The sequence below is a fragment of the Salvelinus alpinus genome, chromosome 2 (genome assembly GCF_045679555.1).
Source record: "Salvelinus alpinus chromosome 2, SLU_Salpinus.1, whole genome shotgun sequence".
In the NCBI taxonomy this organism is placed as follows: domain Eukaryota; kingdom Metazoa; phylum Chordata; class Actinopteri; order Salmoniformes; family Salmonidae; genus Salvelinus; species Salvelinus alpinus.
In genome coordinates this window covers 93,280,513-93,294,492 of record NC_092087.1, presented here as the reverse complement: position 1 = coordinate 93,294,492, position 13,980 = coordinate 93,280,513, and the positions used below count along the sequence as shown (strand labels likewise).

The 13,980-nt window shown below is 50.0% G+C and overlaps 1 protein-coding gene across 3 annotated transcripts; it reads left to right on the top strand.

Moving 5' to 3' along the window:
- Positions 1 to 1,444: 1,444 nt before the first annotated feature.
- Positions 1,445 to 13,745, top strand: LOC139568276 (GTPase IMAP family member 7-like). 3 transcript variants are annotated; one of them, XM_071390026.1, is made up of 3 exons: positions 1,445 to 1,544; positions 11,259 to 11,345; positions 12,209 to 13,745. In XM_071390026.1, the coding sequence occupies exons 2-3, from the start codon at positions 11,264 to 11,266 to the stop codon at positions 13,261 to 13,263; spliced, it is 1,137 nt and encodes a 378-aa protein (XP_071246127.1). In that variant the 5' UTR covers positions 1,445 to 1,544; positions 11,259 to 11,263; the 3' UTR covers positions 13,264 to 13,745. The 3 variants fall into 3 exon arrangements, with proteins under 3 accessions (XP_071246127.1, XP_071246126.1, XP_071246128.1); XM_071390025.1 differs by having other exon boundaries at positions 1,464 to 1,544; positions 11,219 to 11,345; XM_071390027.1 differs by having other exon boundaries at positions 1,474 to 1,544; positions 11,262 to 11,345.
- The last annotated feature ends 235 nt before the right edge of the window (positions 13,746 to 13,980 follow it).

The following is a 13,980-nucleotide window of genomic DNA, read 5'->3' as shown; positions in this document are numbered from 1 at the left end:
TATCTATTAGCTTTTCACAAAGATGTTTCTCAAAATATTTGTTTACATCCAAAATAATTTATCAAGAAAACACAAGCCATATGTATATATATATGTTTAGGCTAGTGGTTCTCAACCTTTTTCGGTTACTGTATCACCAAGTACATTTTGATCTGCACGGAGTACCCCTGAAGTACCCCTCATGTACATTTGACCAGTAAGCCTGTTATCCCATAAGTCTTCTGAAGTACCCCCTGTGGATAGGCCCAGAAACCCTAGGGGTCCTATCATCCCTGGTTGAGAAGCACTGGTGAAGGTCTACTGCAGTGCAGGGCCAGGCTACTGCATTTGGAGCCCTGGGGCACATACTCCCAGGGGGCCCCCTGTGAGAGTGAAATTACAAGATTATGTTATAATACTGTTACTGCATGAAATGGTTGTTTTATGTAACAGAATAGGGGGTTCTTAGAACTCCTCTATTTTGTCTGTGTGAACTGAGAATGGGCCTCTGGGGTTTAATGCTGACAGGATTTACGATGCCTTTGGTGATAAAACATAAAATACCGCATTCCATGGCATGAGTTGGTGTTTGTTTGCTGGGAGGTACCAGGATGGAGATGGTTCCGGTATGGATAATGATGAGGAGAAGCTTGTTCTGAGGGCCAGACCCTGGTTTCTACACGATGAGAACAGTCTTTACTGCAGATACTGTCTATTAGTATGTTTCATACAAATCCTAAGTTTGTGACCCTTTCCATACATCTGTTGTTTGTCATGAATATTCAGGAGGATTTACTTTGATATTAAAATCCTGTGGCTCAAATCTGCTCGTTGGGCTCTCAACGAATCATCTGAGGGTGGTTCGTCGACCAGTTTCATTATTATAATAATTCATCGATGTTATTAATACGTTTTGAATAAATTAATATCCTGATTGGTGATTAATTAGTATTTCCAAGACACCCCCGACTCCGCTCAAAACCTAAAACAGCTTACATCCTGCATGTCAACACATTTTGGGTCAGAGAGAAACATTTGCAGCTATTGCAATGATATTCTAAACATTTTGTCATGATCCTGAGAAAAATTTGTTGCGGTTAAAGCTAATTTCTTGCAATTCTACAAATTGTCCCATTGCTTATGTTGTGTTCAAATACGAACCCCTCAAAAACATTGAGCCCTACGTGCCTGTTCGGTAATCCGGTCCTACTGCAGGGACAAAGGTCGAGGCTCACCACTGAGCAGTATAATATGACTAAAACAATGAAGTTTTAAAAAGTTAACCTTTTCCCAGATGGAGACGTCTATGTGTCCGACAAGTTTCATTTTACCCAGAGTTGTGGCTAATCCAAGGTTGAGTTGTCAGAGGAGGTTGATAATAGTGACGCCCAATCAGAATTCAGCCTCTGCCTGTCCTGAGGTGAATTCTTTCTCTCATTGGCTAGAAATGACTAGTTACAGGTGAAACGAAACTTAAGTCGGACTATAAGGTGCAGAACATAGCTTCAGCTCTCACAGTCACAACAGGGGACAACAAATAACAGATACGTGCAACTACACTAAAAGTGAGTATTCAACTTAACAACCTTACTAATTAAATGTACAACAATGTATTGTAATAACTGCAGCACAATATTGAGTAAACATTTTATTTATACCAGGTTTGTTGACATTGATGCATACATAATCAAACGATGACATCACTAGACATGTCAAGACAATTTAATCAAAATAAACAAGTTTCTTGGAAAATCAACAATCACATTATTCTGTTTGTATTTATACATGTGGTTTAATATTGTTTAACAATGAAAGGAGAATGTTTTTCACTTTTATCTGAAACATTTATCTTGTTTCATTAAATAGAAACCAGAGAGTCTAGGACAAGATAGTATAGCACAGGTCAAAGTATATGATATTTACCCTAGACAGTTCAAGGGCTGATTTCTTCGTGTTGTTACAGTCTTAATGTTTTGCTCAAAAAAATTGGTGGGACAAATTAAACCACCTGCAAGCCAAATTCAGCCCTTGGGCTGCGAGTTGGGTAAACCTGCTATATATCTTCTTGAAGTGGGCAAACCTTGAGTCAACACACCTTATAGCAGGATGTTTGCTGTGAGGGACTGACCTGCAGGTTTCTTGATATTGAGTGACAGGTCATTATGCCACAGTGTACAGCAGGGGTGTGCATCTCCGTTCATCTGGGGACTGTTTGGTGACTTTGAGTGCATCCCTGACTGACTACATTGATGATGCATGACAGATATTACAACGCCTGGATGGTTATTTTACATACCAGCAAGAGGAGGCTGGTGGGAGGAGCCATAGGAGGGATGGCTTATTGTAATGGCTGGAATGGAATACATTTAATGGTACCGACACATCAAACACATGGAAACAATGTGTTTAACACCATTCCAGCCATTACAATGAGACCCTCCTCCTATATATTCTCCCACCAGCCTCCACTGATATCAGATATCCACATCATATGCTATAGCAATCTGGTGCCCGACAGCACAGTTGATGATGTGGCATGCAACCATTGGTTGATGCAATGAAACTCCTGTGCAGGGAACCACGATCATACTTTAGCCCCAGCTAACACACCTGGCTCCAGTAATCAACTAATGATGGTCTTCAGGTTAGAATGTAATTAGTTGAATCAGGTGTTTTAGCTGTAGGGCTGCGGGAAACGTGTGACACCAATCAGGCCCCAGAGAATTGGAGTTGCCCATCCCTGGTGTACAGGAACTGGTTCATCTGGTCCCAACACACTGCAGAATGTGCGTAGCGTAGCCTCTTCTGTAGCCTGTCAACTATGTGTCTGTCTATCCCTGTTCTCTCCTCTCTGCACAGACCATACAAACGCTTCACACCGCGTGGCCGCTGCTACTCTAACCTGGTGGTCCCAGCGCGCACGACCCACGTGGAGTTCCAGGTCTCAGGCAGCCTCTGGAACTGCCGATCTGCGGCCAACAAGGCAGAGTTCATCTCAGCCTATGCTTCCCTCCAGTCCCTCGACTTCTTGGCACTGACGGAAACATGGATTACCACTGATAACACTGCTACTCCTACTGCTCTCTCCTCGTCTGCCCACGTGTTCTCGCACACCCCGAGAGCTTCTGGTCAGCGGGGTGGTGGCACTGGGATCCTCATCTCTCCCAAGTGGACATTCTCTCTTTCTCCCCTGACCCATCTGTCTATCGCCTCCTTTGAATTCCATGCTGTCACAGTTACCAGCCCTTTCAAGCTTAACATCCTTATCATTTATCGCCCTCCAGGTTCCCTTGGAGAGTTCATCAATGAGCTTGACGCCCTGATAAGTTCCTTTCCTGAGGATGGCTCACCTCTCACAGTTCTGGGTGACTTTAACCTCCCCACGTCTACCTTTGACTCATTCCTCTCTGCCTCCTTCTTTCCACTCCTCTCCTCTTTTGACCTCACCCTCTCACCTTCCCCCCCTACTCACAAGGCAGGCAATACGCTTGACCTCATCTTTACTAGATGCTGTTCTTCCACTAATCTCATTGCAACTCCCCTCCAAGTCTCCGACCACTACCTTGTATCCTTTTCCCTCTCGCTCTCATCCAACACTTCCCACACTGCCCCTACTCGGATGGTATCGCGCCGTCCCAACCTTCGCTCTCTCTCCCCCGCTACTCTCTCCTCTTCCATCCTATCATCTCTTCCCTCTGCTCAAACCTTCTCCAACCTATCTCCTGATTCTGCCTCCTCAACCCTCCTCTCCTCCCTTTCTGCATCCTTTGACTCTCTATGTCCCCTATCCTCCAGGCCGGCTCGGTCCTCCCCTCCTGCTCCGTGGCTCGACGACTCATTGCGAGCTCACAGAACAGGGCTCCGGGCAGCCGAGCGGAAATGGAGGAAAACTCGCCTCCCTGCGGACCTGGCATCCTTTCACTCCCTCCTCTCTACATTCTCCTCTTCTGTCTCTGCTGCTAAAGCCAATTTCTACCACTCTAAATTCCAAGCATCTGCCTCTAACCCTAGGAAGCTCTTTGCCACCTTCTCCTCCCTCCTGAATCCTCCTCCCCCTCCTCCCCCCTCCTCCCTCTCTGCTGATGACTTCGTCAACCATTTTGAAAAGAAGGTCGACGACATCCGATCCTCGTTTGCTAAGTCAAACGACACCGCTGGTTCTGCTCACACTGCCCTACCCTGTGCTTTGACCTCTTTCTCCCCTCTCTCTCCAGATGAAATCTCGCGTCTTGTGACGGCCGGCCGCCCAACAACCTGCCCGCTTGACCCTATCCCCTCCTCTCTTCTCCAGACCATTTCCGGAGACCTTCTCCCTTACCTCACCTCGCTCATCAACTCATCCTTGACCGCTGGCTACGTCCCTTCCGTCTTCAAGAGAGCGAGAGTTGCACCCCTTCTGAAAAAACCTACACTCGATCCCTCCGATGTCAACAACTACAGACCAGTATCCCTTCTTTCTTTTCTCTCCAAAACTCTTGAACGTGCCGTCCTTGGCCAGCTCTCCTGCTATCTCTCTCAGAATGACCTTCTTGATCCAAATCAGTCAGGTTTCAAGACTAGTCATTCAACTGAGACTGCTCTTCTCTGTGTCACGGAGGCGCTCCGCACTGCTAAAGCTAACTCTCTCTCCTCTGCTCTCATCCTTCTAGACCTATCGGCTGCCTTTGATACTGTGAACCATCAGATCCTCCTCTCCACCCTCTCCGAGCTGGGCATCTCCAGCGCGGCCCACGCTTGGATTGCGTCCTACCTGACAGGTCGCTCCTACCAGGTGGCGTGGCGAGAATCTGTCTCCGCACCACGTGCTCTCACCACTGGTGTCCCCCAGGGCTCTGTTCTAGGCCCTCTCCTATTCTCGCTATACACCAAGTCACTTGGCTCTGTCATATCCTCACATGGTCTCTCCTATCATTGCTATGCAGACGACACACAATTAATCTTCTCCTTTCCCCCCTCTGATAACCAGGTGGTGAATCGCATCTCTGCATGTCTGGCAGACATATCAGTGTGGATGACGGATCACCACCTCAAGCTGAACCTCGGCAAGACGGAGCTGCTCTTCCTCCCGGGGAAGGACTGCCCGTTCCATGATCTCGCCATCACGGTTGACAACTCCATTGTGTCCTCCTCCCAGAGTGCTAAGAACCTTGGCGTGATCCTGGACAACACCCTGTCGTTCTCAACTAACATCAAGGCGGTGACCCGTTCCTGTAGGTTCATGCTCTACAACATTCGCAGAGTACGACCCTGCCTCACGCAGGAAGCGGCGCAGGTCCTAATCCAGGCACTTGTCATCTCCCGTCTGGATTACTGCAACTCGCTGTTGGCTGGGCTCCCTGCCTGTGCCATTAAACCCCTACAACTCATCCAGAACGCCGCAGCCCGTCTGGTGTTCAACTTTCCCAAGTTCTCTCACGTCACCCCGCTCCTCCGCTCTCTCCACTGGCTTCCAGTTGAAGCTCGCATCCGCTACAAGACCATGGTGCTTGCCTACGGAGCTGTGAGGGGAACGGCACCTCCGTACCTTCAGGCTCTGATCAGGCCCTACACCCAAACAAGGGCACTGCGTTCATCCACCTCTGGCCTGCTCGCCTCCCTACCTCTGAGGAAGTACAGTTCCCGCTCAGCCCAGTCAAAACTGTTCGCTGCTCTGGCACCCCAATGGTGGAACAAACTCCCTCACGACGCCAGGTCAGCGGAGTCAATCACCACCTTCCGGAGACACCTGAAACCCCACCTCTTTAAGGAATACCTAGGATAGGATAAAGTAATCCTTCTAGCCCCCCCCCCCCCTTAAAAGAGTTAGATGCACTATTGTAAAGTGGTTGTCCCACTGGATATCATAAGGTGAATGCACCAATTTGTAAGTCGCTCTGGATAAGAGCGTCTGCTAAATGACTTAAATGTAAATGTAAATGTGAATGTCAACTGTAGAATGATAAGCATGTTTAGAATGTCATTTGACACCCCCTATATGAGTACATTATGTTCACCTGATGATGGTTACGTTGTTAGGGAATGTAATTTGCTTTACCACAGTTACACCACATAGCATCACTCTTCTTACAGTTCACATTGTTTTAAAGTCAAATAGCTGAGAAGAAATTATAATTTAGTTTATGTGGACTTGTCACGACTTCAACCGAGGCAGGCTCTCCTTCCCGTTCGGGTGGCGCTCGGCGGTCGTCGTCACCGGCCTACTAGCTGCCACTGACTCTTTTTCCTCCCCCTCCTTATGTGTTGATTTGTATCACCTGTGTTTAGGTAATTGTTAATTAGTGGGGCTTTATTAGTCAGCCAGCCCGTACGCTTCTTTGTGCGGGATTGTTCATTTGTAGTTTTGGATTTCGGGAGTGGATATATGTATTGTTGACTGGGTTTTGTCTCCTGTGTTTTGGACAGTTGTTTATGACACCCAGTAAGTCCGTGTTGGACATTTTGTTTGCCGGTTGTGCATTAAAGAAGCACCGTATTGAAGCTCTGCTGTTCCTGCGTCTGACTTCACACCCCCCGACACCCAGGGCGTTACAGAATCCCGCACCACTAAAATGGAGTCAGCAGGAGCAGCAGCCAACCCTCTCCCATCGATGGAGGAACGGGTTCTCCACCACACCACCGTCCTCCATCGGATCGGATCAGCCATGGACCAAATGATGGAGAGAATGGAGCGATGGGAGAGGAGTGGGCTCCTCTCTCCACCTTCGGCTCCCCCCCCCAGGACTCTCCATCCCCTGGCTCCAGCGCGCTCCGTCTTACGCTCCCGAGGGATTATGATGGAGCGGCGGCGGGGTGTCAGGGGTTCTTACTCCAACTGGAGCTATACCTGAACACTGTTCGCCCCACTCCCTCGGGAGCGGAGAGGGTGAGTGTCCTCGTCTCCTGCCTAACGGGTCGTGCTCTGGAGTGGGCCAACGCAGTCTGGAATGGCCCGGACTCAGCGAAGGAGCACTACCCATAGTTTACCCGTCGTTTTCGTGCCGTGTTTGACCACCCCCCAGAGGGCCGAGCGGCGGGTGAGAGACTATTCCATCTCAGGCAGGAGAAGAGGAGCGCACAGGATTTCGCGCTGGAGTTCCGGACCTTGGCCGCGGGATCAGGGTGGAACGACAGGGCCCTTATTGACCACTACCGGTGTAGTCTCCGGGAGGACGTCCGCAGGGAGCTAGCGTGTCGGGACACCGCTCTTTCTCTGGATGAGCTTATTGACATGTCCATCCGACTGGATAATCTGCTGGTTGCCCGCGGGCGTTCGGAGAGGGTCCTGTGCGTTCCACCATCCAGCACCCCGGCTCCCATCCCGATGGAGTTGGGAGGGGCTGCGCCTAGGTGTATCGGAGGAGGAGCCCCCCCCTGCACCAGCTGTGGTCGGAGAGGACACACGGCCGATCGGTGCTGGGGGGGTCTGTCTGGGAGTCGAGATGGCAGGCGGAACACTTCTCGATCACCCCAGGTGAGTCAGCACCAAACTCACTCAGTTGGTCACATGTTTGTCTCAATTTCTTTCCTTTATTTTTTCCCCTTGTTCCCAGCATAGGGCACTAGTCGATTCAGGTGCAGCTGGGAACTTTATGGAGCGCGGACTCGCCCGTAAATTGGGCGTTCCGCCTGTGCCGATAGATTCTCCCTTTCCCGTGCACTCCCTAGATAGCCGGCCATTAGGGTCAGGGGTGGTCAGGGAGGCCACAGTTCCCCTGGACATGGTGACGCAGGGGAATCATAGGGAACGTATCAGTCTCTATATTATTGATTCGCCTGCGTTTCCAGTGGTGCTGGGAATTCCCTGGTTGGCCCGGCACAATCCCAATATTTTGTGTAGACAGGGGGTTCTCCAGGGGTGGTCAGAGGAGTGTTCTGGAAGGTGTCTGGGAGTTTCCATTGGTGCCACGTCGGTGGAGAGTCCAGACCAGGGTTCCACGGTGCGCATTCCCCCCGAGTATGCCGATTTGGCAATCGCTTTCTGTAAAAAGAAAGCGACGAAATTACCACCCCATCGACCGGGTAGGGATTGTGCGATAGATCTCCAGGTTAACGCTGCGCTTCCCAAGAGTCACGTGTACCCTTTGTCCCAAGAGGAGACGTTGGCTATGGAGACATATGTCGCGGAGTCTCTGGGACAGGGGTACATTCGGCCCTCCATCTCACCCGTCTCCTCGAGTTTCTTTTTTGTGAAGAAAAAGGAGGGAGGTTTGCGTACGTTTATTGATTATAGAGGTCTAAATGCCATCACAGTGGGGTTTAGTTACCCACTACCTCTCATCGCTTCGGCGTTGGAATCATTTCACTGAGCGCAGTTCTTTACAAAACTGGACCTCAGGAGCGCGTACAGTCTGGTGCGTATTCGGAAAGGAGACGAGTGGAAAACCGCATTTAGTACCACATCGGGCCACTATGAGTACTGCGTCATGCCGTATGGGTTAAAGAATGCTCCAGCCGTTTTCCAATCCTTTGTAGACGATATTCTCAGGGACCTGCACGTGCAGGGGGTGGTTGTGTATATCGATGACATTCTGATCTACTCAGCTACTCACGCCGCGCATGTATCTCCGGTACGCAAAGTGCTTGGCAGACTGCTGGAGCATGACCTATACGTCAAGACTGAGAAGTGTGTGTTCTCCAAACAAGCCGTCTCCTTCCTGGGTTATCGCATTTCCACCTCGGGGGTGGTGGTGGAGAGTGACCGCATTAAGGCCGTGCGTAATTAGCCGACTCCGACCACGGTAAAAGAGGTGCAGCGGTTTTTGGGTTTTGCCAACTACTACCGGAGATTTATCCGGGATTTTGGCCAGGTAGCGGCTCCCATTACCTCACTGCTAAGGGGGGGCCCGGTGCGGTTGCGGTGGTCAGCAGCGGCGGATGGAGCTTTCAACAGGTTGAAGGCTCTGTTCACGGATGCGCCCGTGTTGGCGCATCCGGACCCCTCTTTGGCATTCATAGTGGAGGTGGACGCGTCCGAGGCTGGGGTGGGTGCCGTGCTATCACAGCGCTCGGGTACGCCACCAAAACTCCGCCCCTGCGCTTTCTTCTCTAGTAAGCTCAGCCCAGCGGAGCGTAACTATGATGTGGGGGACCGGGAGTTGTTAGCGGTGGTCAGGGCTCTGAAGGTGTGGAGACACTGGCTTGAGGGGGCTAAGCACCCTTTTCTCATCTGGACCGACCACCAGAATCTGGAGTATATTCGGGCAGCTCGGAGACTGAACCCACGTCAGGCAAGGTGGGCCATGTTTTTCACCCGGTTTCGGTTCACGCTGTCCTATAGACCCGGCTCCCAAAACGTAAAGGCTGACGCACTGTCCCGCCTTTACGACACGGAGGATAGGACCACCGAACCCACTCCCATCATCCCCGCCTCGAGGCTGATAGCGCCAGTGGTATGGGAGGTGGACTCGGACATCGAGCGGGCGCTACGGGCGGAACCCGCGCCTCCTCAGTGTCCGGCGGGGCGTAAGTACGTACCGCTTGGTGTTCGGGACCAACTGATTCGGTGGGCTCATGTCCTACCCTCCTCGGGTCACCCTGGGGTGACGAGGACAGTGGGGAGCCTTCGGGGGAGGTATTGGTGGCCTACCTTAGCTCGGGACGTTAGGGTTTATGTCTCCTCCTGTTCGGTATGCGCTCAGAGTAAGGCTCCTAGGCACCTTCCTAGAGGGAAGTTGCAACCCCTCCCCGTTCCACAACGGCCATGGTCTCATCTGTCCGTAGACTTCCTGACCGATCTTCCCCCTTCTCAGGGAAACACTACGGTTCTGGTAATTGTGGATCGGTTTTCTAAGTCCTGCCGTCTCCTCCCGTTGCCCGGTATCCCTACTGCCCTACAGACTGCGGAGGCCTTATTCACCCACGTCTTCCGGCACTACGGGGTGCCGGAGGACATCGTTTCTGATCGGGGCCCCCAGTTCACGTCCCGAGTATGGAGGGCGTTCATGGAGCGTCTGGGGGTCACGGTCAGCCTGACTTCTGGTTATCACCCCGAGAGTAATGGGCAGGTGGAGAGAGTGAACCAGGAGGTGGGTAGGTTTCTGCGGTCGTATTGCCAGGACCGGCCAGGGGAGTGGGCGAGATACATTCCCTGGGCCGAGATGGCCCAGAACTCACTACGCCACTCCTCTACTAATGTGTACCCCTTTCAGTGTGTGTTGGGGTACCAGCCGGTCCTGGCACCATGGCATCCGAGCCAGACCGAGGCTCCTGCGGTGGAGGAGTGGGTACAGCGCTCCAAGGAGACCTGGAGGGCCGTCCAGGAGTCCCTCCAACAAGCTACTAGAAGGCAGAAGAGGAGAGCTGACCGCCACCGCAGTGAGGCCCCCGTGTTTGTACCGGGGGAAAGGGTCTGGCTCTCGACCCGAAACCTACCCCTCCACTTGCCCTGCCGGAAGCTGGGGCCGCAGTGTGTAGGGCCCTTCAAAGTCCTGAGGAGAATAAACGAGGTGTGTTATCGATTAAAACTCCCTTCCTATTATCGTATTAACCCCTCGTTTCATGTGTCTCTCCTCAGGCCGGTGGTAGCTGGTCCCCTGCAGGACGGTGAGGTGCCGGAGGTCCCTCCTCCCCCTCTGGACATCGAGGGGTCCCCGGCGTACACGATACGGGCAATTCTGGACTCGAGACGCCGGGTGAGGGGCCTGCAGTACCTCGTGGACTGGGAGGGGTACGGTCCGGAGGAGAGGTGCTGGGTACCGGTGGAGGACATTTTGGATCCATCTATGTTAAGGGATTTCCATCGCCTCCATCCGGATTGCCCTGCGCCTCGTCCTCCGGTTCGACCTCGAGGCCGGTGTCGGCGCGCTGCGGGAGCCGCGCGTCAGAGGGGGGGGGTACTGTCACGACTTCAACCGAGGCAGGCTCTCCTTCCCGTTCGGGTGGCGCTCGGCGGTCGTCGTCACCGGCCTACTAGCTGCCACTGACTCTTTTTCCTCCCCCTCCTTATGTGTTGATTTGTATCACCTGTGTTTAGGTAATTGTTAATTAGTGTGGCTTTATTAGTCAGCCAGCCCGTACGCTTCTTTGTGCGGGATTGTTCATTTGTAGTTTTGGATTTCGGGAGTGGATATATGTATTGTGGACTGGGTTTTGTCTCCCGTGTTTTGGACAGTTGTTTATGACACCCAGTAAGTCCGTGTTGGACATTTTGTTTGCCGGTTGTGCATTAAAGAAGCACCATATTGAAGCTCTGCTGTTCCTGCGTCTGACTTCACACCCCCCGACACCCAGGGCGTTACAGGACTTTGTTTATATTAATAAGGTCATCGTCTGTTTCTATGTTTTTGATTGGCCGACTGTAGCAGAGATGGAACGAGGAAGACGATGGACTCTGAAGATTATGTTCCTGTTGACACTCTGTCTGCAAGACTTCACTGGTCAATGCCAAGGTACACAGACCCCCGCGTACACATTTACATGCGTGCACGTACACACACCAGGGCCGTGCACATACACACACCAGGGCCGTGCACATACACACACCAGGGCCGTGCACATACACACACCAGGGCCGTGCACAGACCTTTCAGGGGGCAGGTGCTCAAAATGAAAAAAGGACGAAATTGAGAAAATACTAAATGCCACTGTGGTGTAAATGTAACATGTTTAAATAGGTCGATTTATTCCAATACAAACTGTAAACGAGCTAGTTCAGTGCCTCCTAAAGACATGATTGACATGGGGAAAAGAGGGCGGGCTATCAGCTGATCATTGACGTTGATGATTGATGTTAATCTGCTGGTTAGCTTTATTTATTTTACTGTTTGTGATTTACCTTTGGCTGATAGGAGCATAGAGAAGAAGAAAAGACAATCAGACTGAAGTATTTTCTTCCTCTCTCTCTCTGCTCCTATCAGTAAATCAGACTGAATATGGATGGTGATGATGATGATGATGATGTAGGCTAAATCAAGTGTTAAACAAATGTTAAGGTCTCTCAAACCATCCATGTTTGGATACTGGGCAGGTGCAGTCTCCTTACAGAGCAGACTGGTAAACAGGTGCAACCTACGGATGGGGTGGGGGGTGATGTACTTGACAACAACTTGCGAGTAGTGGGTTCAGAAATTCAGAAATTTTAATTTTTAAATTATATTACAACCCAGAAGGGAGACTGGAGGGACAAAGGGGCATGTGCTCTGCACAGGTAGATCCCTATCTGCACACATGCCTGATACACACACACACATTTCATTAGGTTTTCATCAAGACAATCACTATCAACTCAAGCACTTCTTGTCTGTTTTCACAGATTCAGGGCATCCCTCTGATTTGAGGATAGTTTTAGTAGGGAAGACTGGATCAGGGAAGAGTGCAACAGGAAACACAATCCTGGGAAAAAAGGTGTTTAAAGTGGAGGCTTCTCCAGTGTCTGTGACTGCACAGAGTGAGAAACTGAGGGGAGTGGTGGATGGGAGGAAGATTGATGTCATCGACACCCCGGGGCTCTATGACACAACATTGTCTAAAGAAGAGATGAAAAGTGAAATAGAAAAGGCCATCTACATGTCAGTCCCAGGACCCCACGCCTTCCTGCTGGTGATCAGACTGGGGAGGTTCACAGAGGAGGAGAGGAACACTGTGAAGTGGATCCAGGAGAACTTTGGAGAAGAATCCTCAAAGTACACAATCATTCTGTTCACCGGTGGAGACCAGCTGGAGGACAAATCAATGGTGGACTTTCTAATGGATAGCGAGGAGCTTATGAAACCCGTCAAGGTCTTTAAGGGCAGAAATCATGTCTTCAATAATAAAAAGAAGAATGACAACACTCAGGTCACAGAGCTGCTGAAGAAGATAGATGAGATGGTGATGAAGAATGGAGGACAACACTACACCAACGAGATGTACCAGGAGGTCCAGAGGAAGATCAAAGAAGAGGAGGAGAGGAAGAAACAGGAGGAGAAGGAGAGAGAGGAGGAGGCGAAGAAGAAACAGGAGGCGGAGATCAGAAAATGGGCAGAGAAGGCAAGAGAGGAGGAGAGGAAGAGACAGGAGGAGAAGCAGAAACAGGAGGAGGAGATCAGAAAACGGTTAGAGAAGATGAGAGAGGAGGAGAGGAAGAAACAGCAGGAGGAGAGAGAGGAGGAGATGAGGAAGATGGAAGAGGAGAGACTGAAAAAGTTAATGGACATATCAGGAAACCTTGTGGGATTCTTAGCAACTGGTATCACAGCAATGGTAGCAGGACCAGCAGCTATCGCAGTTGGAGGTGCTGTATTCTTAAAAGAGTTTGTTGAAGGTGCACTTGACCTTTATTACAATTCTAATAAATTAAGTAAAGATGAGGAAGAGGTGGCAGTGTGAAGTACCACTCTCTTCCTCATCTTAATGTCAAGTAGTAGCAGTAGATCAGCAGTAGATTCATCACTTTCTAATATGATCAGTTATTTACCATGTTTATCATTCAAAGGCTTTTTGATAATAGCATAATGTAGGATGACATTTATAATTCAACAAAAACAAACAGACAGAAAACTCTGAAATCGTGTTTCATAAACTCAGAGATAGATAATAAGTTAGAATGGGTAAAGCCATTCTAGGTTTCTGGATATCTACAGTATTGCTGTATCTACACTTACTCCCTGGTCTGTGTTCTCCCTCTATCCTCCCTCCCTGGTCTGTGTTCTCCCTCTACCCTCCCTCCCTGCTCTGTGTTCTCCCCCTACCCTCCCTCCCTGGTCTGTGTTCTCCCTCTAGTGTCAGACATGATTAACACAGTGAGTATTGTAATATGCTGTACTATACCTCATTACTGTATTTCTACTGTACCTCATTACTGTAGTTCTACTGTACCTCATTACTGTATTTCTACTGTACCTCATTACTGTATTTCTACTGTACTTCATTACGGTATTCCTACTGTACTCCATTATGTATTCCTACTGTACTTCATTACTGTATTCATACTGTACTTCATTACTGTATTCATACTGTACTTCATTACTGTATTTCTACTGTATGTCTACTGTATTTCATTATTGTACTTCATTACTGTATTTCTACTGTACATTATTACTGCAT

Bases quoted from the DNA above. Each gene is read 5' to 3' on its own strand.
- LOC139568276 (XM_071390026.1), top strand. From the start codon at position 11,264: ATGGAACGAGGAAGACGATGGACTCTGAAGATTATGTTCCTGTTGACA. The intron at 11,346-12,208 runs GTACACAGACCC...CTGTTTTCACAG, and splicing joins CTTCACTGGTCAATGCCAAG to ATTCAGGGCATCCCTCTGAT.